Source organism: Benincasa hispida, chromosome 1 (genome assembly GCF_027475165.1).
Source record: "Benincasa hispida cultivar pf3 chromosome 1, pf3_genome.v1.1, whole genome shotgun sequence".
Lineage (NCBI taxonomy): Eukaryota > Viridiplantae > Streptophyta > Magnoliopsida > Cucurbitales > Cucurbitaceae > Benincasa > Benincasa hispida.
Window position 1 is genome coordinate 63,571,742 of NC_143478.1, and position 27,791 is coordinate 63,599,532.

General features: G+C 35.7%; 2 protein-coding genes and 1 pseudogene across 6 annotated transcripts; 2 read left to right on the top strand and 1 right to left on the bottom strand.

The window, feature by feature from the left end:
* Positions 1-1,558: 1,558 nt before the first annotated feature.
* On the bottom strand, positions 1,559-24,622 carry LOC120069183 (hexose carrier protein HEX6-like). Of its 5 annotated transcripts, XM_039020861.2 has the most exons (7): positions 24,485-24,622; positions 21,893-22,021; positions 18,395-18,717; positions 16,614-18,309; positions 14,571-14,676; positions 12,567-12,830; positions 1,559-1,941 (listed from the first exon to the last, which is right to left on the bottom strand). In XM_039020861.2, exons 1-4 carry the CDS (start codon positions 24,495-24,497, stop codon positions 17,230-17,232), a joined length of 1,545 nt encoding a protein of 514 aa, XP_038876789.1. In that variant the 5' UTR covers positions 24,498-24,622; the 3' UTR covers positions 1,559-1,941; positions 12,567-12,830; positions 14,571-14,676; positions 16,614-17,229. The 5 variants fall into 5 exon arrangements, with proteins under 5 accessions (XP_038876789.1, XP_038876794.1, XP_038876790.1 ...); XM_039020866.2 differs by lacking the exon at positions 12,567-12,830; XM_039020862.2 differs by lacking the exon at positions 12,567-12,830 and having other exon boundaries at positions 1,559-1,951.
* Positions 21,998-27,082, top strand: LOC120069185 (gibberellin 20-oxidase-like protein). Its single transcript, XM_039020870.2, has 2 exons — positions 21,998-24,812; positions 26,365-27,082. The coding sequence occupies exons 1-2, from the start codon at positions 24,448-24,450 to the stop codon at positions 26,381-26,383; spliced, it is 384 nt and encodes a 127-aa protein (XP_038876798.1). The 5' UTR covers positions 21,998-24,447; the 3' UTR covers positions 26,384-27,082.
* LOC150038615 (gibberellin 20-oxidase-like protein pseudogene) lies at positions 26,416-27,082 on the top strand (annotated as a pseudogene).
* Positions 27,083-27,791: the final 709 nt, after the last annotated feature.

Genomic DNA, 27,791 nt, shown 5'->3' on the forward strand with positions numbered 1-27,791 from the left:
TGAGGAAGCTATTTATAGACCTTGGCTCCTTCTGTATTAGTGTTCCCGCTTTGAAAATCTGATAATTCCTGCCATGGCTTAGTGGAAACGTCCGCTCTGCTCCACGATTGATTTTTCAGAATCGTACAACAGAAAAGTTGTACAATGTCAGAAGTCCTTGTGAATGCGTTGCTCTTCACATCTTCGATCGATCGTCGCATGCGGTGTAATTGTTTTTATCTCTTATCGATTGTCGCATGCGGTGGAAATGCGTTGGTCGTTTGAGTCCATGACCAATCGTCGTATGCACTACAATTGCGTTGTTCTTTTTTCGTTCTCGGTTGATTGTCGCATGCAATGTGGATGCATTGTTTATTTTTTTGTCCTCGAGCGATTATCGCATCCGGTGACCTATTTCCTACAAAACAAGGACTTGGACATTCCATTTTGTCATCGCAATGGGGTTAGCGGGTATGCTCACGACACTTTACAATTTTCGTATTTCTAAGCCAATTTTTATACTATCGACGCAATTTTTCCTTCTTTTTGCCGCATAATCTAAATAAAAATGGTATAAATAACTTGTATTTCTACAAGTTATCACCCTACTTTGGGGAATGAGTGAATTCTATCTTGTGTAGCTGAGTTCCCAGCTCCCAAATCAGACGAATCCACAAAATGGTAGGTTTGAGTCGGCGTTCTGGCCACTCGCACCCATGCAAATCAAAGAACCGCCCTCAATGGCAGGAGTTCCCAACTCACTGAAGATTGAGGTCATGTTACCTATGATCATCCTAGTGAAGTGAAGTCTCAGTTATGAACGGTGTTATATAACGAGACATTAACACTTCGTGGTCTGGTCTTATACAAACTATTTGTATTAAGACGCCCCCGCTCACATGTCCCATACACAAATGATCAGGATCATAGCATCTGTGACAAGTCACAACACTTGTGACCATTCCACAAAGCGGGCCGCATCTGTAGCGTTACCAAGATAAGGTTTCCCTCCGCATTCGTATAAAGTTATTTACAAACTACTGGATATGAGACTTTACGGCACAAACCCCAACACACTTAACATATTCAATTTCCGTTCGACATAATCAATTTTATGACATTCATAAACACATTTCATAACTTTCTCCATCTCCTATTTTACTAAATCTATATTCAAGCACATTATTCAATAGCAAATATATATACATACAGACCATCAACAGAGTTTATGTACATTAGAAACACTTTTACAACTGCACAACCAAACCACTATTTTATGTCCTATGTTCCCTAAACTCATTTACATGTAGTTTCTAGTATGCAGTCTATTCACAACAAGACTTTAAAATATGTAAACCTACAATGTAGCAGGAGACTCTCATCGTGTGGCAATGGACAACGAAGTTTGTTCCTGAAACTTGATCGCTACTGGTGAGGAGGAAAACATAAAACATTGAAAGCATGAGCTAAAGCCCAGTGAATGGTAAGTTTCCTCTTGCTAAAACATCAATGGAGATTTCAAATCATTTAGTAATTATTGGCAAAGTATAAAAGATTTAGTAATATGTTAAACACGTGCTAATAAAATATTCCCATGATCATAACTCATATAAAACACATTATAAAGCATTCATGAGTTATCAGAAAATCACACCAACTCTATACCCAAATACTCGTTTATAACGGAGAGTTACTCTAGACAAGGATATATGGTTGTCCTAGATATACCACACATCAAATGTCCCCCGCGGTGATAAACCAAATAACAAGGTCATACGTGTATGCAGAGCTGCCTCAAGACTAAATATACACATCGCAGCCTCAGGTTCCATTGGACTTTCCGGTATACTCTGGCCACATCTGACCCCGGTAGCCCTCTGATCCATGACACTACAAGCACAGGTTCCTCTGAACTTCTAGGTATACTCTGACCACATCTAACTCCGGTAGCCCCCCGATCGTCTGAGCAGTGCTACAAAAACATATTCAAATAGCATGAGAAGATAATCATCTCTTGGGTACAAGAATAAGTAGTTTGAAACCACTTTCACAAATCATTCAAGTCAAGGTAAAATCAATTCAGATTCCAAACCAAATTTTCATAAATCCAATTCATAGAAAACCAATGATAACTCAGAAATCATGATTCAATGCATTATTTGAAATAATAGCCAAGTAAAATAAATCGTGCCAACACATTTCACAAGTCATAGCATACTACTATACTTATACACTTTTCATATCAAATATTTAAAATAAAATCACTCACAATCACAGGCATGACCCAATCTCAATTTGACCTAAAACGAGGTCCCAGGATTACTAGACACTCATGAAAGGTTAAAGTAACGCTAAACGACCCTTAATTATTCCATAAGACCACTTGAACTCAATTTAAGCCCTACACCTTCACATTTTCCACCTTAAGCACATTTTTCTTTAAATATCCAAAATAGCCCAAAAATTACATTAAAATCTAAAATTATTAATTTTAGGATCAAAATATCAAAAAAAAATCTTTATTGTGTTTCAAAAATGCTCATCAACACCGAAAATGGTTGTTGTAAGGCCAATGGGCAGGAAAAATAGGTGTGGGTAAGGCTGTTAGGGCATATAGGAGGCGATGGACATAGCAGGACGCATGCGCGCCAGCTGGGGCTGGTGGGCGTGAGATGTGCACGTTGGGTGTCACGGTCATGCTTGTCCAGGGCCTGTTGCCCATGGCCGCATGCCCAATCCAACCCCCTTCTAGCATACTTTCATATCTTGTATTGTATTAGCTTAGTTAGCTTGCTTTCTTTACATTTTCATTGTAAGTGACCACTCGCCCTTTTGCATATGCAAGGGCGCCAGTTGGCTTTTTGTTCAGAATGCACTATATGGGGATAAGACTAACCATCACTTCCTCATACCCGGAGTAGTACTCTATAAAGCTGTTGTTGTTGCTTATTGCTTTCTAGTCTACTACAATCTTTCTTTCTTTATTCACACTCACAAAAAACTTCTTCCGAAAACCTTTTCTCCAAACCCGTTTTCTAAAACCGTTTTCCCTAAAACGGGGGTGGAGGTTGCGAGAGGCACTCGGTGTGCCACCGGCAGTCCGTATTCGAGTTGGCTGACTTGTTCGTGAGTGGGAACAAGTGTCGCACAATCGCTAAGGGAAGCTTCCGAAAGAGCGATTGTGACAGTTGGTATCAGAGCCAGGTTGGCTTACAGAGGGAAGGTCAGTGATCATGTCGGCGACGAAGAACCTGAACAAGTCCCAAGTAGATAGATTGGTAGAGATGGAAGAGCAAATGCTCTACCTGAGAGAGGTCCCGGATAATGTCCGTTTCCTAGAGACTTGGCTACAAGAAGTTGCTGAGAAAGCCGATGGAATTGATGCGGTAGTAGGCCGCTTAGACGGATTACCCGTCAGAGAATTGATGATGAGGGTAGAGACCTTCGAGACCAAAACAGCACGGTCCGGTAGCTTTGAACGAGGCGATAGCTCATCGGGCTGTGTTGCCCACATAGAGGAGCGTGTCAAAGAGCTGGACAGCTCCCAAAAAGCAATACTTCAGATGGTAACCGATTTGTCTGAAGACTTTCGGTCGGCCCTTGACGTCGTCAGAGCCGAGATAGCGGATGTGAGTGCTAGGGTGAATCTCACCATCCGAGCGGTAGGGAACCAAGCCCCATCTGGGGGAGTAATGGCAGTAAGTAGAATAAAAATCCTAGAACCGAAACCCTTCTGTGGGGTGCGAGAAGCGAAAGCCCTGGAAAATTTTATCTTCGACCTTAAGCAATACTTCAAGGCAACGAACACAGTGACTGAAGAGTCGAAAGTCACACTAGCAACGATGCATCTAGCTGAAGATGCAAAACTGTGGTGGAGATCACGGTTTACAGACATACAGGAAGGATGATGCACTATTGATACTTAGGATAGATTGAAATAAGAACTTCGCTCACAGTTCTTCCCTGAAAATGTCGAGATCTTGGCTCGGCGAAAAATCCGAGAGCTGAAGCAAACAGGTAACATCAGGGACTACGTAAAACAGTTTGCAGGACTTATGTTGGACATACGAGATATGTCTGAAAAAGACAAGGTCTTTTGCTTTGTTGAAGGGCTGAAACCGTGGGCGAAATTAAAACTATATGAACAGAAAGTACAGGATCTCCCCTCTGCCTATGCGGTAGCTGAACGGCTATACGATCTTAGCACTGACTCACAAGATGTGAGGAAGCAGTCAACTTCCTCAAATGGGGGAAACAAAAACAACCGTTCTAGTCCTCCCAGACCTGGGGGAGGAGACAAGAACACAGGGGGGGACCGTAAATCATCCCAACCGAGATCAGGAAACAACTGGCGGGGGCCGCCGCAACAGCATAACAATTACAATCGCCCCCTGTCTTGTTTCATATGTAGAGGGCCACATAGGGCAGGCAAATGTCCAAATCGAACCGCGTTCAATGCTTTTCAAGCCACGTTAGCCTCTACCTCCAAAGACAAGACTAAACTGGAGGAGACGGTAACCGAGCCAGCTGCAGAAATTGAGAATCCCAGGATGGGGGCATTGAAATTCTTATCTGCGCTCCAGAAGAAAATGGGAAAGGCGACGAAGCCACTAGAGAGAGGACTCATGTATGTGGACGCTTGGGTCAACCAAAGATCGGCCAAAAACACTATGGTTGACTCTGGGGCTACCCATAACTTCATGGCTGAAACGGAAGCTCGCCGCCTGAACTTGACTTGGGAAAGAGATGCAGGGAAGATGAAAGCTGTGAATTCCGCAGCCCTACCGATTACGAGGATAGCGAAGAGAACTCCGGTGATGTTAGGAGACTGGAAGGGCTTCGTTGACTTCGTGATTGTCAAGATGGATGATTTCGATGTGGTATTGGGGATGGAATTTCTACTTGAACATAAAGTCGTACCAATGCCCCTCGCCAAATGTTTAGTCATTACCGGATCTACACCCACCGTGGTCCAAGCCAGTATCAAGCAGCCAAATGGGGTGAGAATAATCTCAGCCCTCCAATTGAAGAGAGGCCTGGCCCACGACGAACCCACGTTCTTGGCCATCCTGATAGAATCAATTGAGTCCACTAAAGAGGAGATCCCCCAAGACGTTCTATTTGTCTTGGAAGAGTATCGGGATGTCATGCCGAAAAGCTTGCCCAAGTCCTTACCCCCACGAAGGGAGATTGACCATGAGATTGAGTTGTTACCAGGGGCAAAGCCGCCTGCCAAGAATGCATATCGGATGGCCCCGCCAGAATTGGCCGAACTCCGAAAACAGTTAGACGAGTTGTTAGATGCAGGATTTATCAGATCGGCGAGGGCCCCTTATGGAGCCCCAGTACTGTTCCAGAAGAAGAAGGATGGGAGCCTCCGGTTGTGCATCGACTATCGGGCTTTGAATAAGCTCACAGTCTGCAACAAATATCCCCTTCCTATCATTACTGACTTATTTGATCAGCTTCACGGTGCTAAGTATTTCTCGAAGCTAGACCTACGGTCTGGATATTATTAGGTCCGAATTGCTGAAGGAGACGAACCTAAGACGACCTGTGTCACGAGATATGGGGCCTTCGAATTCCTCGTGATGCCCTTTGGCCTCACCAATGCTCCAGCAACTTTCTGTACCTTAATGAACCAAGTGTTTCACGAATACCTCGGCAAATTCGTCGTAGTATATCTTGATGACATTGTGGTCTATAGTGTCTCGCTGGAGGACCATCGACATCACCTCCAACTCGTCTTCGAAAAGCTGAGGAAAAATCAATTGTACGTAAAGAGAGAGAAGTGCTCCTTTGCCCAAGAGCGCATAAATTTCCTCGGCCACGTGATTGAGTGTGGTCGGATTGGTATGGAAGAGGGCAAGGTGGCCGCGATTAGAGATTGGAGGGTACCATCATCCATGACCGAACTACAATCCTTCCTTGGACTAGCCAACTACTATAGGCAGTTCGTAGAAGGATTCTCGAGAAGAACAGGGCTATTAACCGAACTGTTAAAGAAGGATAGCCAGTGGAGCTGGACTCCTGAATGTCAAGCCGCCTTTGAGGGCTTAAAGAAAGTGATGATTGAAGGGCTGATCCTCGGAATTGCCGACGTGACCAAGCCATTTGAAGTAGAGACTGATGCTTCTGACTTCGCGTTGGGCGGTGTCCTCCTCCAAGACGGACACCCCATCGCGTATGAGAGTAGGAAACTAAATGATGCCGAACGGAGGTATGCCGCCTCCGAGAAAGAGATGTTAGCAGTAGTTCACTGCTTGAGGGCCTGGAGACAATATCTCTTGGGGGCCAAGTTCGTGGTCAAGACCGACAACAACTCCATTTGTCACTACTTCAACCAACCGAAGTTGTCGTCGAAACAGGCACGGTGGCAGGAGTGTCTAGCGGAGTTCGACTTCCAATTCGAACATAGACCGAGGAAAAGTAACCAAGTGGCTGATGCTCTTAGCCGAAAGAGCAAACATGCGGCCCTGTGCATGTTCACCCGCCTATAAGCAAGTACGTTGAGTGCAACAATACGAGAAACTGTCAAAACTCACTTGACAAATGACACAGCGGCGCAGGCCATCCTACAGTTGGCCAGAGAGAGGAAGACACGCCAGTTCTGGGTGGAAGATGATCTACTATACACCAAAGGCAATCGCCTCTACATCCCCAGATCCGGGGAGTTACGAAGGTCGCTAATGAAGGAGTGTCACGACACACCGTGGGCAGGACATAATGGTTGGCAGAGGACTTATGCCCTTCTGAAACAAGGCTACTATTAGCCAAGCCTTCGAGACGATGTCATGCAATTTACCAAGACTTGCCTTGTCTGCCAACAAGATAAGGTCGAAAGGGCGAAATTCGTGGGTCTGCTGGAACCCCTACCTGTGCCCTCTAGACCATGGGAGAGCGTGTCTCTCGACTTCATCACCCATTTGCCCAAGGTGGGAGAGTTCGAATCGATCCTTGTTATCATCGACCGGTTCTCAAAATATGCCACTTTCGTCCCAACGCCGAAAATGTGCACAGCCGTGATGACTGCTCATCTGTTCTTCAAACACATCGTGAAATTATGGGGCGTCCCCGCGAGCATTGTTAGCGATCGAGACGAAAGATTCACTGGGACATTCTAGACAGAACTGTTCAAAACATTGGGGTCAACACTGAATATCTCCTCTAGCTATCATCCCCAAACTGACAGCTAGACGGAACTCTTCAACAGTATGCTCGAGGAATATCTGCGTCACTTTATCGACGCTAGGCAGAAGGACTGGGTCCAGTTGTTAGATGTGGCTCAGTTCAGCTTCAATAGCCAGCAGAGTTCCACGACCGGAAAAACGCCCTTCGAAGTGGTGTGCGGTAGACAGCCACTCATGCCACACTTGGTAGACCACCCTTATGCAGGCAAAAGTCCTCAGGCACATAACTTCACTAAAGAGTGGAGCAAAACCTCTGAGATAGCTCGCGCCTACCTAGAAAGAGCATCGAGAAGGATGAAGAAGTGGGCTGATAAGAAGCGGAGGGCCCTCGAGTTTCAAGCTGGGGACAAGGTCCTGATCAAGCTACGACCGGAACAGTTTCGTTTCCGAGGCCAGAGAGACCAACGGCTAGTAAGGAAATATGAAGGTCCAGTGGAGGTAATTGAGAAGGTCGGGAGAACCTCATATAGGGTTCAATTACCCTCATGGATGAAGATTCATCCTGTCATCCATGTGAGTATCCTGAAGCCTTATCATCCCGATCCCGAGGATGAACAGTGAAACATGCTAAGGCGCCCACCGGTCACGATGAAGAGTTCTGCTGAGAAAGAAGTTGCACAAATCCTGGATAAACGTACGCGCCGTATTGGAAGACCCAGACGAGAACTGACAGAGTTCTTAGTGAAATGGAAGGATCTCCCCGACGAAGAGATCAGTTGGGAGCGGGCCGAAGATTTGAAGAATGCAGCTCCAGCCATCGCAGGTTTTGAACAAGGTCAGTTGACGGGGACGTCAACCAATTAAGTGGGGGAGAATGTCACGGTCATGCTTGTCCAGGGCCTGTTGCCCATGGCCGCATGCCCAATCCAACCCCCTTCTAGCATACTTTCATATCTTGTATTGTATTAGCTTAGTTAGCTTGCTTTCTTTACATTTTCATTGTAAGTGACCACTCGCCCTTTTGCATATGCAAGGGCGCCAGTTGGCTTTTTGTTCAGAATGCACTATATGGGGATAAGACTAACCATCACTTCCTCATACCCGGAGTAGTACTCTATAAAGCTGTTGTTGTTGCTTATTGCTTTCTAGTCTACTACAATCTTTCTTTCTTTATTCACACTCACAAAAAACTTCTTCCGAAAACCTTTTCTCCAAACCCGTTTTCTAAAACCGTTTTCCCTAAAACGGGGGTGGAGGTTGCGAGAGGCACTTGGTGTGTCACCGGCAGTCCGTATTCGAGTTGGCTGACTTGTTCGTGAGCGGGAACAAGTGCCGCACAATCGCTAAGGGAAGCTTCCGAAAGAGCAATTGTGACACTGGGCAACTAATGCGCCGTTGACGCGCACGCGACCTGAGTGACACTGAACAACAGGATGGGCGTGCGTGGGGGTGGCTAAGCTGCTGTCCTCGGCCAGCGTTTTGGCTGCTTCAACCCAATTTTTCAAAGCTTAAAAACACTATTTCTGTGAAGTTCCCTCTTCAGTTACTCCTTCAGAGAAATTATTAAGGGGAATTATGAGTTGATATTGAGCTCGAAAGCTTGAAATTAAGACTAGAACATCTAGATAATGGGTGAATCGGAGGAAAAATAGACCAACAATGGATTCACCGAGATGACTCGAGATAATTTAAAGGTAACAAACTTAGTGAAGCTCATAAAGGACACTCATGGATGAATTAGAGATGCTCGGGTCAAAGTCAAATAAAAAGTCAATGGTCAACAGGCAAAGATCAAAAGTCAACATTTATAAATTTTGAAAAATTGATGGTTTTGAGTGAAATTTTGGAAAATTCAGTAACTACTAGTTCCATTTGAACCAAAAATTGTAAAAGAATTAGGGAGAAAGGGGGAAAACCAAGAAGGATGAGAAGGAAAAGGGGATTTTGATGAAGCTTGAGAAATTCAAGGAATTGAGTTGCAAATTTGTGATTTGAGGGACAAAAGGTGGGAGATGTATCAGCTAGGAGTCGTGGCTAATCGGAAATAGGAGTTGTCAGCTGGAAATTGAAGGTGGAATTGTGGGATTTGAGATTCTAGTCATATAAAAGGGGAAGATAGAAAATTAGTTGAAACAAGCTCATTTAGAGCAATTCTTTGAGAGGAAAGTAAGTTAAACATTTGAGGAGTTGTTAGGAAAGAAATTGGGAGAGTTTCATTGAGGAATTGTTGTCGGGCAAGCAAGAAAAAGAAGAAAATCGCAGCTAGTCGGAGTTAACAAAAAATTAGGGGTGTTGTTCGGTTTTTTGGATTAATTCGTGACTTAAAGGGTGAATCGAGGCTCCAAATTCAAAGGTAAGATGCTTATAAGGTTCTTCGAAAGTTCTATGGTCTTTAATTTGATTATTATAAGCTGGAATTGAAGAAATTAAATTTTGAAACTTCTCGCTAGAAAATAGGTACCCGTGGGAAGTTTGATCGATTCCGGACGTTCTGGGGCAAAACGGACCTTCAAACTTTGAGGTAAGATATTTTAGATGATGGGTAAGAGGTTTGTATTAGTTAATTAGAGTGGTATGGCTGGAATGAGAGAAATCGATCGCTGGAGGCTCACCAGAAAAGTTGGTCGAAATCTGGAAAACTTTGGGCTATATGTTGAAGAAAGAGTTGACTTTTATAGGTTTGACTTCTATCTGACATCTATTGTCCGTCACTAAAAGCTGGAAAATTCAAGGTGCTATTTTGCATGATCAGTGGTCCAATTAGTATTAATATGATGCCTCGAATATGGAATTAGAAGAAATTAGAATCCTAAGTTAATTTTGAAGTTAATTAAGGGATTAATTTGTTAAGTAAACCCAAAATTAGGGTTATTGAACAAAATTAAGTTTAATTAAGATATTCCTAAGCTTAATTTAAGTTTCCATGAATTTCAATAAGATGGTACGTTGAAATTGAATTAATTTGGGATCTTAAGTTAATTCCAAGGTAACTTAAAACTAAGGTATAAGGTGAAATCCTAAAATTGGATGGTATTAGGATTTGGAAAAAATTAAATCTATTCAAGTTTGTTTTAAGTCCTAATTGGTATCATTAAGATATTTTAGGCTTAAATTGGGTTAATTTGGGGGAATTAAAATAATTTAAATAATTAAAGGGACTTAATTGTGAGTAAACACAAAATTAAGTGAAATTAAGGTAAAAATTGAGGAAAACCCTAAAATGGTCAAGACTAAGGCTCAAAGAAATTTGAAGTGGAATTAGTTCTTATTGGATATTGATTTTGGGATCTTCGGTTAATTTTAAAGTACTTAAAGGACCAAATTAAAAGGTAAACCCTACAATAGATCAAATTAGGGGTTTGGGGAAATTTAAGCGCAATTGATTATGATTGAAGATCAATTTTCAAATAAATTGGATTACAGTTGTTTGGAGAACAATTAGGAGATTATTAATTAAATTTCAAGACTATCAAGAATCCAAGGAATGAGAAATTCGAAGGGAAAGCTAGTTGACTGTGAGTGGTTTATTTTGATTGTTTGAATGTATTTATACATAAGCAATAATATATATATATATATATATATATATATATATAGTTTTGAAAACTTGGCATGATCTGAAAATATGTTTTCTTGGATTATAATTATTGGTTTACCATTCATTATCTAGATGATTGTTTTGATTTTTTATTGTTTGGATGCTTGGTTTAATTGGAAACTGAAAATTGTACTAGGGTTATTGTTAGCATACCTTGTGGACGTATGACTGGGATGGTCAAGGTATCTAGCTGGTATTGTCAGCGTACCCGAGTATGTCTAGCGAGATTTGTCGACATGTGCACATTCGGCGGGTTGTTTGGGGTACTGGAAATTGTTTCCTCAAACCGAGTTATGGATGATTTTATATTTGGAGAAACATATGATCATGCCAACTTCGTCTCAGTTACCAAACTGAGAGCATACATTCTATGATTGCATATGTTGTGATATTGTTTTCCCAAAAATATTTTCAAAAGTAAATATTATTTTTAATTCAAACTTACCACTTACTGTGCCTTCCAGCTCACGTTTCCAAATGTTTTTTTTTTAATTCCCCCCACCCCAGGTATCAGGAAGAGGACAATGGGATATGCTTAGAACCAGTCAACAGAATGATTGCAGATGTAATAGGATTTTGTGAAAACTTTGTAAGAGTGTAATTTAGTATTTGTTTAACAGTAATGTCTTGTATAAAATATTTTGTAATGAGATAGCTTAACTATGAGTTATAACGGGAAAACAAGTCTGACAGTAGATGTTACAAAAAGGTAATGTCTAATGCCTTCGCGTCTCTTTCTGGGTTTAAGATATAAGCTCGGGAGGGGGCGTGACAATTTATATTCAAATAAACTTCAAATAACTTTTATGGAACTCAATAGGGACCTTCCAACTAGCTTTCCAAGAATTTTAGGCACCTAAATCCTCCCCAAAGTCCCTTGAGAAATCCTTCTTACCTGATTTCCGAACAACTTCGGTTTTCTTCAAGTGTTCTCAACTTTTCTAATCTCCAATCACTCTGGCAGCCTTAGGTGTTTTGTACACTCACTCAGCTTTCATTTGGTTCAAAAATCACGAAATTTGCACGGGTAAATTGGAAGAATCAACCTTCCAAAAATACCCTTCATGCCCAACCAAAATCTATCTTTTCTTCCTCCAATCATATTCAGCCAACTAGCTTCTTGCTTGCTTATTTATGAGGATTTTTCTCCTTTTTCTTTATCTTCTTCGTCCCTAAACAACTTTATAAAGTTAATTAATTTTTAGTTTTAGATAATTAATCCAAAATTATTTTTCAACAAAACGATTTATTCTCCTCCACAAACTCACACTCTTTCAGGTCCCCTTTCTTTCACTTGTAAATTTTTTTTCCTTCTTTTCCTAACACTTAGCCAATTATCTGCTCATAATCAATTACTCCAACACTCAACAAAGTTGTTGCTAAATTACTAAATAAATAAAAAGGAACTTGCACTTGTATAACTACCAACTTCAACACTTAGCAACAAAACATACATAGGTCATGTAATCCAAATGATTTATTATCTAAATTCTAGACTTAATTTTTAAGTTGATCCTAAACTACCATAGGAAAAAGAACAAGGGCTTACAATTATGATCTCCTTATCAAAGCCAATCCTCTCGAGATCTTTGTTTCCAATAGATCTATTCCTCTTAGGCAACCTATCCAATTCAAATTCCAAGCAATGATTTTCTATAAATTCAAATCTGGACACTGGTCATACTCCTAAAGGGATGGAATTCCCGAAGCGAAAGCATTTGAATGCATTTGTGCCTCTAATTTTGTTTTTACATAACTTTAAAACACAAAGTGACGGAAACAACAGGATAAACATAATAGAGTCCTAAGCATGCTTCTACTGGAATCTACACAGAGAGGAAAGGGATAATGATACTAACCCTTGAAGTAACACTTCTTCACGATTCCTCTCCGACAACACGAACATGAGAAAATCTCCACTGCTTCTCTCAAACTCGACAAATCCACGAACACAACAAAAACAATGAGGACACCATCACAACGTCTTCCTCGTTATTCTCAATGTGAAAATCACATAAAGGGTGTGGGCTTCTGTGTTTAATTTTGGAATAAGGGAGGGAGATTTTATTTTCCTTGAGAGAAACTTGTAGAGGAGAAGGAGATCTAGGATGGAGAGAACTCTTCTGTCCAAGAAAAATGATTTCAGGTTCTCATTTCCTCCAACCCCTTTGCCACATTTATGAGAGATAAGGGAAATAACTCCCCACTCAATCAAAATAATTCCCTAAGGAGTTATTATTTTTAAATTCAAAATTCAAAAACAATTTTAATAATATTAACCAATTAATATAAGTAAACTATATATTATATCTCATATAATATATAACCTATAGTTTATTGGAAAATTTCACAAAATGACCCAAAGACCAAAAACTTTTCTACCAATGACCTCTCCTAAAAAATTTTCTGCCACTAACCTTTTGTCCATGTGAAATTCCAAAATTACCCTCAATTTTAAAAATCCTTCAGACCAAAGTCTTCCATCTTCTTCCTTCAACCATTCAATGTGTATTCAATACAACACCAACATTCCACCAAAGCATTTATTTCTAATTAATATTCTACCAATAGCATTCAAAAACATTGGTATTAACAAAATGGAAGGTTACGTTCCGTATTTTCAATTATCCTTATTGTTTAAGTTTAACACGTAAATTTTGACTTTTTTTCTTCTTTTGAGTACTGTAAAATTTGATTTCTGATGACTGTGCAACAGATTTTTCCTCTGATCTTCCATCCAATATCATATATGTTCACTTGCTCCATCTTCCATAGGTTTTTTTTGTTGTATTTTCTTTGGTTTCAGCTTCGGCAAAAATATTGGATGGAAAGTCTGTTGATGCAGATGTTCGTGTTCAAGATGAAGCTTTACATCCATCATGTTCCTGGACTTATCAAATTGGAAGTGTTTTTATTTTAGTTTTGTTACTTCTGAAAATTATTGAAAATTTTGAATGGTTTGATTTGATGATTTTTTTTTCCCTGAAATTGTTATTTGAAACTTCATGTTTTGTTTTAAATATTTTTGAATGATTTGATTGAAGCTATTCGGATATGTCAATTTCTGTATTTTGGGGATTGTATGCTATTTTGTTGTAGTCAAATTTGGAATTTATGGTATATGATCTGATTGAAGGTTTTTTCTGTGAGAAGATACATTTTTGTGGTTTGACATTCTTTGGAATGAAGATTTGTGTGTTGATTGTTAATAGACATCTCTAACTAAATGAATGACTGGTGTAAGACAGATAACCATATATGTTGGACTACTTCAGCCATGCATCTTTCCTACTTTGAAACAAAAAAAGTGTGATTGAAAGACTATCCTAGTGGGAGTTTAACTTTTGTCCAACATTGGATAAAGAGAAAGCAAATGTTTTGCTTGTTTGCGGCATGTTTTTGTTTTGAAGAGAATGTATTATGAATTTCTTGCGAAAATTTCTTGTGGAGTATTTTTGTACTCTTTGTTTTTTAAAATGTTTTCAGAGAAAGTGCTAGCGATAAGGAGTTCTTAGTCCATCAGGATATGGTTGTTCATGTTTTCGAGATGAAGCTTTGCATCCACCATGTTCCGAGACTAATCATGGTATCTATTGCAGACAATAATCTAATCGTCTACCTCTAGAAAGAATTTATTCAAGAATGGCTCCATCAAATTTACACCGCCGGAACAATATTGAATTGTTGAAGAAAGCTAATGAAGCATCAAACTAAAATCAATGGCTTCATATTACTTGTATATTCTGATTACAGAGAGCTGAAGTTTTCTGCATAATCGTCATAACTTTCTTGAAGGAATAAGAGAAATTATATTTGCAATATAATCATAAGACGCCATGTTCCATAATTTTGGTCGACAATACCTGAATTTCCGATGTCATAGCCGAAGATAACACCCCCCCATGGTAGCCATCGTGCAAGATAGAACGACAAAATGGGTCATTCTGCCATTGTATTCGTCACCTTCACCTGCTTCCAAAAAGCAAAATTACCCTAAAACAAAGTTCATAGTAACTTGGAATTAACAAAATAATGTACCAAAATGGTAAAAGATAAGATTATTTTCCCCCCTTAATTGATCAAGGAGTGAAATAACAGGCGACGCAGTATTTATTTTGATATAACTAGTCCTTTACACATATATAGAATTGATCATTTTCATTAAGAAAAAATCGAAGAATACAAGGGCATACACAAAAACAAGCCTATTTGTTCTAAAAACAAAATAAAACAAAACAAAAACAGCTCATAAAAACACCCCCAAAGAAAGGGTTTCCAACTAAGTAAGATGTTACCTAGAGAATAATTACAAAAAAACTTCGACACCTAAGTCCAAAGCAAAACATGAAACCAGAAACCTCACTGAGCACCAAATCTAAACTAGAGCTTTTATCCATACCTCTGAACACTTCATTGCTCCTCTCTCCCAAATATCTCACATCACAGCACAGACCCCAGCAAACTAGTCCTTTATAGTTTATGTAACAAACACCTTCACTTGCTATAACTAGACCCACCGCCATGGCTGTTGATCAGGTACAAAGCCCAAGTTCTAGAGGAAGCTTTATATATAGGCAAGGCTTTAAAATCCTACTCGTAATGGTGGAGAGTTCAATTTCATTAGAGTGTTTCTTAATGTGATAAAAAGCGTCAGTGCCATATAGGAAAAGAAAGAGTCAAGAATTCAAATCTAAAGATGTCTTCCTAAACTAATCTAGATCAGCATTTATTTTGATAGCTAACTTTCGTACGATAAATGAGTGGAAGAATCATCGACTCATTGTGAAAGAATATTCAAAAGAAAATTATGGTTGAATATAGGAAGTTGATGGGTTGGGACTCATGTTTGGTCGTCTTTATCACATGGCATAACATTACAAATTGAGCAGGACGCAAAAGGCAGTGATGAGATTGAAAAAGAATGAGATTTCGGTAAAAGATTGCATCTTGCACCATTTTTTTTTTTTAATCCTTTTTGTGTTTTCTGACGAACTATAGTGGGAAAATTCCGTAGAAAAATGATCTCTTGCAGTATATGTAGTAGAAAAAGATAATTTCCTTTGTTTTTCAAATGATCATTATTTTGGTTGTCTATCTCTGATTTAGCATAGAAATAAGTATCTCCTTATTCTATAATTTCACTCACACACAAGGAGTTTTGCAAATTAGTACTACAGGAAGCTAGTAATTGTTAATTGATTAACGAATATGATATGGAAGCAGTTAGATAAATAGAAAATATAAGCATTTACATGACTGGATACGTATCACATTACTAATTAGTGAAATTTAGTGAATTTCATACATAATTCTAATGAGTAGCTTTCTGTGAGCTTTGAATTGTACAGTATATCTAATCGTTCAATAACAATAAATAGACACCATGGCTACCTCTAAGTTCCTTTGTGTTAAAAGCAAGAATTTTTCTTGGCATGACTCATACATCATCCATCTCCAAATGAATTAGAACCAAGCAAAAGCTGGTAGGCACATGATGCTTTGGGGTAATGAGGATTGCGAGTTGTCTAGAAAGCACAGACAAAAAGCGATACCAATCGTATGCTAGCCTTGTTGTTCACTATACATATTGACTATCAGTAGTTTGCTGTTGACAGACCTCATGCTTTCAGGCATTATTACCTTCCAATTTCCATGGTTTGATATTCTTGTTTATCTCAAAATTTTAATTAGACATTGAAAACTCAAATCTGGGATTCACAAAAAGATGAGCAGAATCACACTGAACCACCATTAATATTGAAGAAAGCTACAGACAAGAAATAAAACATCATTCCTATAGCACTAGCATATGTACCTTAACGGAAAAGACAGACTGAAAAAGAAAAACGTATCAAAGAAAATATAGAAGTGGAGATAGAGATGATCAAGTTAGTTTTAGTTTATACCTGGTTTGTAAAACCAACCCCATCTCCAAGCAATATCCGACTGTACAGATTAAAACCTTTCACCAGCAATAGATGTAGCAACGTTGTAGGATTTTCTAACTGTAAAGAGATTCCAGAAAGTATCCAATCTTTATCCACATTGTTTGTTATCTTTCTGATGACATCATCTATTCATGCTCCTATGAGGCTGTTTAGCAAGAAAACAAAACCCGGAACTCCAATGTCATAACCAAACAATATGAAGACCGGAGAAGCCCAAAGGCAGGAGGAGCTGAGGCATCTAGTTATTGTCTAGCTCGTTCCATGTCAAGTTTATGAATGTTGGGAGTTTCTGCAGTTCTATTGCTCACATGATGAATCAAGTCAAAACTAGGGAGATATTATGAGGCCATACAACTTTGTTCCACCGGTACGTCTAGCAGAATGTTTTGCTTTTCCACACCGAAAGGAAAACTAACTCAATCACCAGAATTTAACATCATGCTTCAGCAGCCAGGTACTATGTAATTAGTTCATCTATCATAAGTGAAAAAATGCTTTAATATAGATGCTGATATACCTAACAAACCGAATTATCTTATTCTATATGTTTCTTTTCTTTTTCTAATTTAGTACATCACTGTGCCTCGTTGTTGAAGGTCATCTCTCGACCCGGTTCCACTACAATTCTCTTCCAAAACCAATGCTCTATCCAAATTCTATCCATCTGCTCAATGGGAATATTCTTAGTCTCCGGTAGGAAAAGCAACACAAAGACAGTCATAATCAAAACCCACCCACCAAAGAAGAAGAAAGTGCCACTTTCCAAGTGACAAAGCATAGATAGAAAACTCTGAGCTATGGCAAAAGTAAAAAGAAAATTGGCAGCCACAGTAATACTCTGTCCAGCAGATCTAATCTCCAACTGAAAAATCTCACTTGGAACCAACCAACCAAGAGGACCCCAAGACCACGCAAAACCAGCAACATATATGCATATCAAAACAAGAACCAAATACGCATACCCTTTGCTCAGCCCACCATGATCACCTAGTTTAGCAGCCATTACACTTCCAATTACAATCTGCGAGATAAACATTTGAACTCCCCCAATAGTGAACAAAACTCTTCGGCCAAACTTGTCAACTAAAAGCATTGAAATGAACGTCGCTATAGTACCCACAACCCCAGTCACGACAGACGACAACAGTGAAGCATTCTCATTTAAACCAACGGTTCTAAAAAGAATCGGTGCATAGAATGAAACGACATTGATACCAGTTAATTGTTGGAAAAACTGAATCACTATTGCCATCACAAGTTGAGGCCTATACTTCCGTCGAGTAATTTTCACAAACGGTTTCTTCATTGTCTTCGATATTGCATTTGCTTTCACAAGATCTTCAAATTCCGCGTCAACATCATCTATTCCACGGATCCGCTGCAGCATCTTCTTAGCCTTTAGATGTTCATCACAGCGTTGAATCAGGCTATTGGGTGTCTCGGGTAAGAAAATGGAACCAAAGGTCAAAAGCGAGGCGGGAACCCCAGCCAAAGCCAAGGAAATTCGCCAACCCGAGCTGTTCTTGAGCTTCTCGGTTCCGTAATTGATGAGATTAGCCGAAAGAACGCCAATTCCAACGCAGAGTTGGAAGCCATTGTTGATTGCTCCCCTGCATTTATGTGGTGACATTTCCGAAAGATACAGTGGAATCGCCTAGTGAAAAAAAAATCATCATAGTTCCAATTGTTATTCTCAAACAAACCACTTGAGAAGTAGCAACCAGAGATATAAAAGAAACCTGATTAGTAAAACCAACGCCGATTCCGAGGAATATACGGCCGAGAAGAAGCATGTAGACGTTGGCGGCCGCCCCGCCCAAGGCAGCACCGGCGAGAAAGGCGGCGCCGCCGGCGAGAATGGAGGGCTTTCTTCCGAAGGCTCTGGTGACGGAGGAAGCAAAGAAGGTGAAAAGAAGGCCGGCGATGTAAAGGGAAGATGTGAAGGAAGTCAAGAGTTGGCTGTCGAATTTGCAGTAGTTGCTTATTTCTGTATCTTCTTTCATCTTTCTGTTTACTTCCGGGAAAAACTTCTTCAGAAATGGCTCCATTGATGTCACTCCACCTTCATGAAATAGGTTTGTTCATCACAGACAAATTTTGTGTGAAACTCGGAAATAATTTGTGTTTTTTTTTTTTTTTCATTCCTACAATGTTGTTTTTCTTTACTCACTCTAATCAAAATTAGTATAATCCGAACAAATTTTTATTGATCAATTGAAATAAATAATTAGATTGTTTTAAATTACATTTATCTAAAATTATGAATGCTTTGTTACCATTACTACTTGATTCTAAAGTAACAATAAATATAAGATAAATGGGACAAATTCATAATTTTCATATTAACAATAATGGTAAAGGTACTGATTCCTCCATTATTTTCAACTACGGTCCCATCACTCTCCATTCTTCAATTAGATCGAAAGATTTGATTATAAATTTCGAGACAGGTCCCACAATTCATTACATATGAATAAAAAAAATAATCTAAAGGTCATTTTTTACATTATTATGGATGAATTACCATCCACTCGGTATAAACGTGGCCTAAATTCTACTTTCATATCATCCTCCGTAAATATCTTGATCAAATAGTGGATTACTTGGACAAATTTTGTAACCCCACTTATTATAAGAATATTATATGATACCAATTGTTCGTGGATGTGACAAATATGAAACATGTGACATGAGTAAAAGAGTATGAAACACGTGATGCCAGGAAAATTATGAAAATTGTGGGAAATGGTAAATCCAGTTAATGAGGAAATAATATAGTTAAAACAATGAATGTACCCACAACTATTATTATTATTATTATTATTATTATTATTATTATATGTGTGGTGGGTAAGATTTAAAATGGCAATCACGCTCTCTAGATCTCAATTTTATGGAATGATGATAAAAATATGGATTAACAAAAAAAATAAATGAATGATTTAATTTAATAAATAAACATTTTATATTTTTTAAATCAATTAAAATATTTATTATTTATAATATTCACATTGCTGACATTTTGTTGATTGTTTTTTATGTTTCATGGATTTTTTACAATATAATAGAAATATCGATTCACCCCTCATGATAATATCAAACTCATAGAATGTGAAAATGTAGAGATGTCAAGGAAAATTTAATACCATGGTGACGAGAGAGTTAAACCTCTAATCTCAAATTGTAGTCATATTTTGGTCATTTGAATTATATTCATGTTCGTAACAATGTTTTTTTTTTTTTTTTTGAGTACTTGAATTTACATTTTTTTTTTTTTTGAAAAGGTATTATAATTAAAGTGTGGGATGGAGAATCGAATCTCTAACCATCGATAGTACAAACTATGTTATGCTCGTGTTGGAACTTGAATTTACATTTTCAGTTAATGAATTTTCAATAATTAATGTGTTTGCTACCTCAAGTTTTAAAATATAAGTTTTCCGGTTTTAAAAAATGGGTTTAAACGTCTGTGTAACTTCTTTTTTTTTATTTTTTTAAATGTTTACATCACATTTTAACTTTAAAAATGTATTTTTCTTTTCTCTCTTGTCCCTCCCACTCTGTGATCCATCTTCTTCTTTAATTATTATTTTTAATTTAAAATAACATGTCAACATTTAAAATAAGGTACAAAATGTTATTCAATGACTTTTTGAACTTATTATAAAATATTCAAGAATTACAAACGTATATTTTGAAACCTTAGGAATCAAATATGTGTGTAATCAACTTGATCTTAACTTAATTAGTTAAAGTAAGAGATATACGTCAAAATATCAGAGATTCGATATTCTATTCCTACGTACATATTGTTAAACTCAGCAGAAGAGAAAAATATCCACATAGATAATTTATTATTAGCCATAATGCATACATAGTTGTTTGTCATGCATGATAGCTTTTAAACCCATCTTGTGAGATTCTATTAGCACAATCTTTTACGAAATTTTAAAATTTAAAATTTCGTATACCTAAGTTGAAAAGAAATTTAAAACTTAGAATTTGAAAACAATAGATTCAATGAAAATAGAGTTTTATTTCATGTTTTTAGATATATATTTTATAGCAGATTCAAATTTTTTATTTTAATTTAAACAATTATTTAAAATATATTTGATATTGTATATTTATAAATTATAAAACTAGTTGTAGTTACCCACTGATTTTTAGTTGACAAAAAACAAATTATAAATTTATTTATGAATATGATTTATGTTTTAAAAAAAATTGTGTATTTATTATTTTATAATATTATATAATTTATAGGAAAATTTTCACATATAGAAAAAATGTTAAACTATTTACAGAAATAGCAAAAAAAAAAATTAGACATCGATAGACTTCTATCAATATCTATCAACATCTATCACATAGTATCAATAATAGATTTCTATTAGTTTATAACACTGATAGAATAGACTTAGTGATAAACTTCTATTAGCCTCTATCGGTCTTTATCAAAGAAAATTAAAATTTTTTATTTTGTATAAATAGTTTCTCTTATTTTTCTATTTTTGAAAATTTCTCTAATTTATAATACATTACACAATACATATTATATTTTTTAAAAATGAATTGAGTTTATTAGATGACATATTGTATTTTTACCTGCTTTATTTGTATTTAGTATAATTATGCATTTTAAAATTTAAAATTAAAAATCTAGATACAGTGAAAATATATTCAAATTTTGCCTATTTAGATCATGGAATCCAAAAACGGTTTTCAGAAACAAAATCTGGATTATCTGCCAAACATATATTTGCTAAACATAATAAATCTAAAAACATAAAATAGAATTTGGATTTTTTTACGAAATAAGCACTTAACTTTTAAGAACAATTATCCAAACTTATATTATTCAAAACTACTACACAAAGAACTTCTTATGATAAGATGCTAAAACGAGCATAATTCAATTGACATATATTAACGATTAAGAGCATGTTTGGAAGTGATTATGAAATGACTAAAATCACTTTTATCATTTTCAAAATTACTCTTAAATATGTTTTAATTGTTCAAAACTAATTTTGATAATATGAAAAATGTATTTAAAAGTGTAAAATTAAATATCAAATTAATTTTGAGTGATTAAAAGTGTGTTTTAGAATGATTTTGAACATGATAGATATGATTTTAATCATTTGAAAATCACTCCCAAACAATCTATCCTACTTAAAATAAATAAATAATAAATAAAAAAAAGGAAAAGGAAAAAAAATGAAAGGAGAGACCTGAAATTCCAATATCATAGCCAAAAATAAGGCCTCCCATGGCAGCCACCATACAAGAGAGCACCACAAATAAGGTCACCTTGCCCTTATAATCCTCATGACCACCTCTGCCCTCCACAAATCCACCACCTGCCATTGTTAGAATTTTTCAAAGGAAGAAAAAAAAAAGAAACTATATATATAGAATTAATAAATATAAGAAGATGTTGATGATAAGCTTTTAGCTGCCTCTATTGACTTGTATTTTCAAATATCAACATCAATATATTAGTCAATGAAAGTTACTATTATATTTTATTCATAACATTTGGAAAAGTAATGTAGTTACTTTGAATGTTGAAATTTGGTGACGGGGCCTTTGATTTTTTTAGTCACTCACGAGAGTAAGGTGTGTTGTTTTAGTTAGTTTGGGTGGAAAAAAGAAAGAAAGACAGACAAATATCAACTATGGGGTTATACTAATAATTGTGTTGGTGCTTGGATTTCACATGCATTTCTCGTCGCTGCAAGATTGTCGAGGGATTGACTCTCCCTTCTCCTAGTCTTATTTCATTTTTCAAGTCAACCTGCATAAAAAATCATTGTACAGTTGTGGTGTCGAGCCTAACTGACTTTGATATCTAAGTTAGTACCGTGTACAATTCAACTAAGTAATCTTTTCATTGGAGGTTACCTAATCTTTATTTAGAAATATTTAACCTAACAAATTTTAAAGGATTGCTAAAGATATGCTCATTTTTGCTAAAAGAATTATTATTTACTACTTATACTAACTAGTGCATCTTCATTTTTTGTGACTCGATCATAAGACTCTAAAAAGTATACTAGACTTGAAAAAATCATACTACACCGGGAATGTGAGCCTATTAAGTGTCAAATTCATATCAATTTTTGAAAACTCATCCAAACAAAATAAATTAGTGTTTGTAGATTTAATTCTTAAGAAAAAATGGTTATCATGTAAGACATCAAATCATTACAAATCAATGTTTAGAAATTAAATGGGTAAGTTAACTAAATATAATATCTTTACAAATTAAAGGTGTATTTGATTTAATTTTTCAAATTCCTAATTTTGGAAATAAGTTATTTTGAAAAGAATTGAACTATTCGGCAACTACCCAAAATAACTTTTGAGAGTGTATTTTAAAGAATTTTTATCAAAAGAGTTTAAATAAATATGATTAAAAAAAAATTTCTTTATTCAATCCAAACAAGTCCTAAAGTTGGTTAAAGCCACTTTTGATTCTAAACTTATATAAAATTAACAATTTAGTTTTTGAACTTTAGATTATAAGGATATATTTTCTATACTAACTTTACTTTTGGTTCTAAACTTGTATAGAATTATAGAAGTAATAATTTAGTTTTTATACTTTGAAATTTATAATAATTTAGTCTCTGTTGTGTGATTTTTCTTTTTTCAAAATTAAGTGTCAAATTTCACAACATAAAAGACTTAATTTTCATAATTTATATATATATAAAAACTTATTATTGAACAATTTATTGATCTGTAATAAATTTCATTAAATCATCACAAAATGTAAATTATAGAGTCAAAGTTATTACTGATTTAAATACTACTTTGGTTGTTTCATGTAATTAACTTTTGTTCATTTTGATTTACATTGAAAAAATAACATTTTGGTTCATTCGCTCTCATTTTTAAGGGATTAAATACCAAAATAAACCAAAGTTAAAAGTATAAACACCAAAACAAACATTTAGAAAGTACAATGATCAAAATAAACAAAATCAAAAGTATAGAGACCAAAGAGTAATATTTAAACCATTGTTATTTATTAAAGTTCAAAAAGTAAATTGTTATAAATCATTAAAGCCCGTCTCATGACCATTTTGTTTCCGTTTTTTGTTTATAAAAATTAAGTATATTTCATCTAATTTTCTTAGAATGATTTTCGTCTTTCAAAGTACAATAATTGAATTCTTAACCAAATTTTAGAAACAAAAACATACTTTTTTTTTTTAATTTTCAAAATTTAGCTTAGTTTTTGAAAATATAGATAAAAAGTAGATAACAAAACAACAAATTTAGACCCCGTTTAGTAAACATTTGTTTTTTTGTTTTTTAAAATTAAGATTATTTCATCATACATTTCTTATTATGATTTATGTTTTCTCAAGTAACATGGTTGAATTTTTAGCTAAATTATAAAAACAAAAACAACTTTTTAAAAGTAGATAACAAATGAAGAAATTTGGAAGTGGAAATGATATCCATAAACTTAATTTTTTAAAAATATGTTTATAAACTTAATTTTTTTAAAAAAAAACAAAAAATCGCATGGGCCTAATGTACCTGGACTAAATTGTTAGTTTGCTTCTAAATACAAAGTATTTTTAAAGTTTTAACCCACCATTAGTGGTCGAGCTTCACGGCCGCAATTGTTGAAGTTAAAAAGATAAAAAGAAAACCCAACCATCAATCAAATGTCGTACAGTTTCAGATCAGCATTATATATCTTCAAAATCAGAATCGATTTAATACACATATCGCATACAAACATCCCCAAATTCTAGGGTTTGCAGAAATGTCTGAAGAATCAATTGAGATGTATGAGGAATTACCAGTAATGGACATGGATTGTTGCGATGATCTGAGCGAATCGAGTCGATCGTGTCTGTACAAGGCGTGCAATGAATGGGGGCATTTCTACATCAGAAACCATGGCGTTTCGAAGGAGCTTTACCTGAAATTGAGAGCCGTCACCGATGAACTGTTGACGGAAGAGAGGAAAGAGGGGAAACTGAAAGTAGGAGTTTCTTGGTATACTCCAAGATTTATATTGTCGCCTTACATTGAGAGCTTCAAGTTTTTGGGACCAAATTTCTCTGCTTCTGCCTTCGATTTAGGGTTTACGGAACAAGTCTTCGGTCACCGCGTCACTCAACTCAGGTAGGTCAACTTTATGGTCCTTAACTCTATTTGGAACGATTTCAAATCATAAATTATGTTCATTTTTAAGATAAGAATTAGTGGTTTTGCTTTTACATATTGTTTTTAGGTAAAGAATTAAGGTTAAATTGTAAATTTACCCGAAATAATTTAGTTGATGGTTTATAATTAGAATTTGATTATAAAACTTCTAGGGGTTGTTTGTTTTGGATTGGGATCGGATGAGTTAGGCACCTTAAGCTCAATCCTTATCTGAGACATGGATTCAGGAAGCATTGGCTTCCTACATTTTTCTCATGGGTTTGACTCGTGGGTTACCTACCATTTTTTTTTCTAATTTAATCTAGGAAATATGTCGGACACTACATTCAATGACCACTACCAACTTCGGTTGTCTCCCTTCGACGACTGCTACCGGTCAACTCCGGTCGCCACCTCGGCGATCGTTGTCGGCCCACTTCCGACTGCCACCGGCCAACTCCAACCGAAAAACATCAGTAAAAACACTCTTAATATGTAACAAATTAGATAAATTTGTATATAAAAACATTACAATACATGTGTGTTTTTTTATTTTAATGAGTTTTTTTCAAAGGTGTTTAAATAAAAATGAATTTTTAAAATATACTTTTTCCTAAATCATTCCAAACATGTATAATTATATTTATTTAGGCTATATGTGTAGAAATATATTTATTTAGGTTATAGGTGTATAGAAAGCCTTAATTTAATTTAATAACATTTTGATTTTTTTTTGTTGGTCAAGTTAACTAGCTCGAAAACTTAGTATCATTGTCTAAACGTAAAGGTTTAAAATGTTTAAAATAACTTAGCGACCAAATAAGAACTAAAACTCAAAGATTTTTTGTTCCTCAAATATAATTTGATAAAAAAAAATATATAATTTTTCAATTAATGAATTTAATATTAAAATACTAGTTTATTTCAATTTTAAGTTAGCATATTATAGTAAAAAAAATGAACATTTTCCAATTAGTTATATTGATAAAAGTCTAAAAAAATTGTATTTCAAAATCTAGTAATATTAAAATATCAAATTATTAAAACAATAGATTAAATAAAATTATAATTTTAGTCAAAATCTCTATTTCAATTTTTTTTTAAAAAAAATATTCTTCTAAATTTGTTTGGTTTATTTTAAGTTTAACTATATAACTATATTAAAATAATTAAGATGACAAATTAAAAATAATCTAAAATCTAACTAGTGATTAAATACAAAAAAATATTTTACAAATTAAATATTTATAAATATGCACTTCATTCACAAGTCATTGAACAATCAACAAAGTTAACCTCTACAAAAAAGTTAAATCAAAGTTATCTAGTAAAAAGAATTTAAAATTAATTTGGCCAATTACATTCTAACTTTGTAAGTTCTAAAATAAATGAAAGATTATTAAATACAAATTCGTAAGTTAGTTTGTAAATTTATTATACGATACAACTAAATGAAAGTATAAGAACTTACTAAAACGTTTGAATTGTTCTATTTTCTTATTTCCTAATAAACTAATATCTTTATTTGCAGCAATCTACATGATGAATAATGGGATTATAATGATAGAACTATCAAGGAAAGCTATTACTAAAGATCATGGGAGATAATTTTGAGAACAAATTCTATGAACCTGAGTTCAGTATATAAGGATAAATAGATACACTCCTCGAAACTCTAGCGAAGAAATCGAAGCATGTGGAAAGCATACCGACATCGACTGTGTGACGATTCTATTCCAAGACGAAATCGGGGGGCTTCAAATGAAATCGAAACAAGGAGATGAGTGGATAGATGTAAAACCTCTGGAGGATGCTCTTTTGGTAAATATTGGGGATTTTATGCAAGCTTGAAGTAGTGAGGGGTTGAGATCAGCCGAACATAGTGTTGTTTTGAAGCAAAATGTGAAGAGATTTTCTTTGGCTTTCTTTTGGACATTTGGGGATGATGATAGGGAAATATATGCCCCAAGTGAGGTTGTTGGAGAAGGAAATACAAGGCTTTATAAGCCATTTTCAACTAAAGAATATAGGGCGTTTAGGGAACATAATTATGGGAAAATTGTTGGAACCCCATTGAAAGAATTTGTTGGATTCTAGAATGATATCTTATCTCTAGAATCATGAAGTATTAAACCATCGATATTTGAAATGGTAATAATGTTTCATTCTTGTATTAGGACTAGTTGGCTCATAATAGCCACTCTCTCCGATATCATTAAATATCTATTTTAGTCTTTGGACTTTTAACATGTCTATTTTAGTTCATTAATTTCTAAAATGTCTAGTTATATTGGCCCTTTTATGTTGGTCTATTGTAGTCTTCGAGAGATAGTTGAATAAGCGACTCATGAATGCTACTGGGTTGGATGAGCCAATAACTCAAATGCCTTCAATCTGTTTTTTGAGCAAGAATCACAACGTTACTTTACTGATACGTAATCTAAGTTCTTTTGGCGAAGCACGAGGATATATATGTATGGATGTATGTAAGTAAGTATGTATGTGTGTGTATATATATTTGTTAAATGCTCGTCTCTAACATTTTTTTTTAATACAATAGGAGTGGGAGAATTTGAATCACGGCTCTCTTGATCGGTAGCTCATATATATTGTATTCCAGTTAAGCTATGCTTGTTTTGGCATGCTTGTCTCTACCCGACGTGACATAAAATAATAAATAAATAAATAAAATATTTAAGTATCTAAGATTGTGAAATTTTTTCTCAAGAAAATACTTAAAACTAATACATATGCATTTTATATATTTTTTAAAAAATATATATTTTTCATCCGTAAAACTCTTTGCAATTTGCATAGACCGTTTGAGGTTCTTCTCTTTCCCGCCATTTCCACTTTCCCAATCGCTACAGAGAGCCGAGAGAAAGAGAGAACGATGTTTCATTGGTTCAATTGCTGGCCTGCTCAATTCAAAGAGAGAATCATCATCTTCACCGTCTC

What these genes read in the sequence shown, in the direction of transcription:
- LOC120069185 (XM_039020870.2), top strand. Translation starts at nt 24,448, where the DNA reads ATGTCTGAAGAATCAATTGAGATGTATGAGGAATTACCAGTAATGGAC.
- LOC120069183 (XM_039020866.2), bottom strand. An exon ending in CTATGATATTGGAATTTCAG is followed by an intron (nt 18,718 to 21,892) that starts GTCTCTCCTTTC and finishes TATTTCATGAAG; the next exon opens with GTGGAGTGACATCAATGGAG. An exon ending in GCGTTGGTTTTACTAATCAG is followed by an intron (nt 18,310 to 18,394) that starts GTTTCTTTTATA and finishes TTTTTTCACTAG; the next exon opens with GCGATTCCACTGTATCTTTC.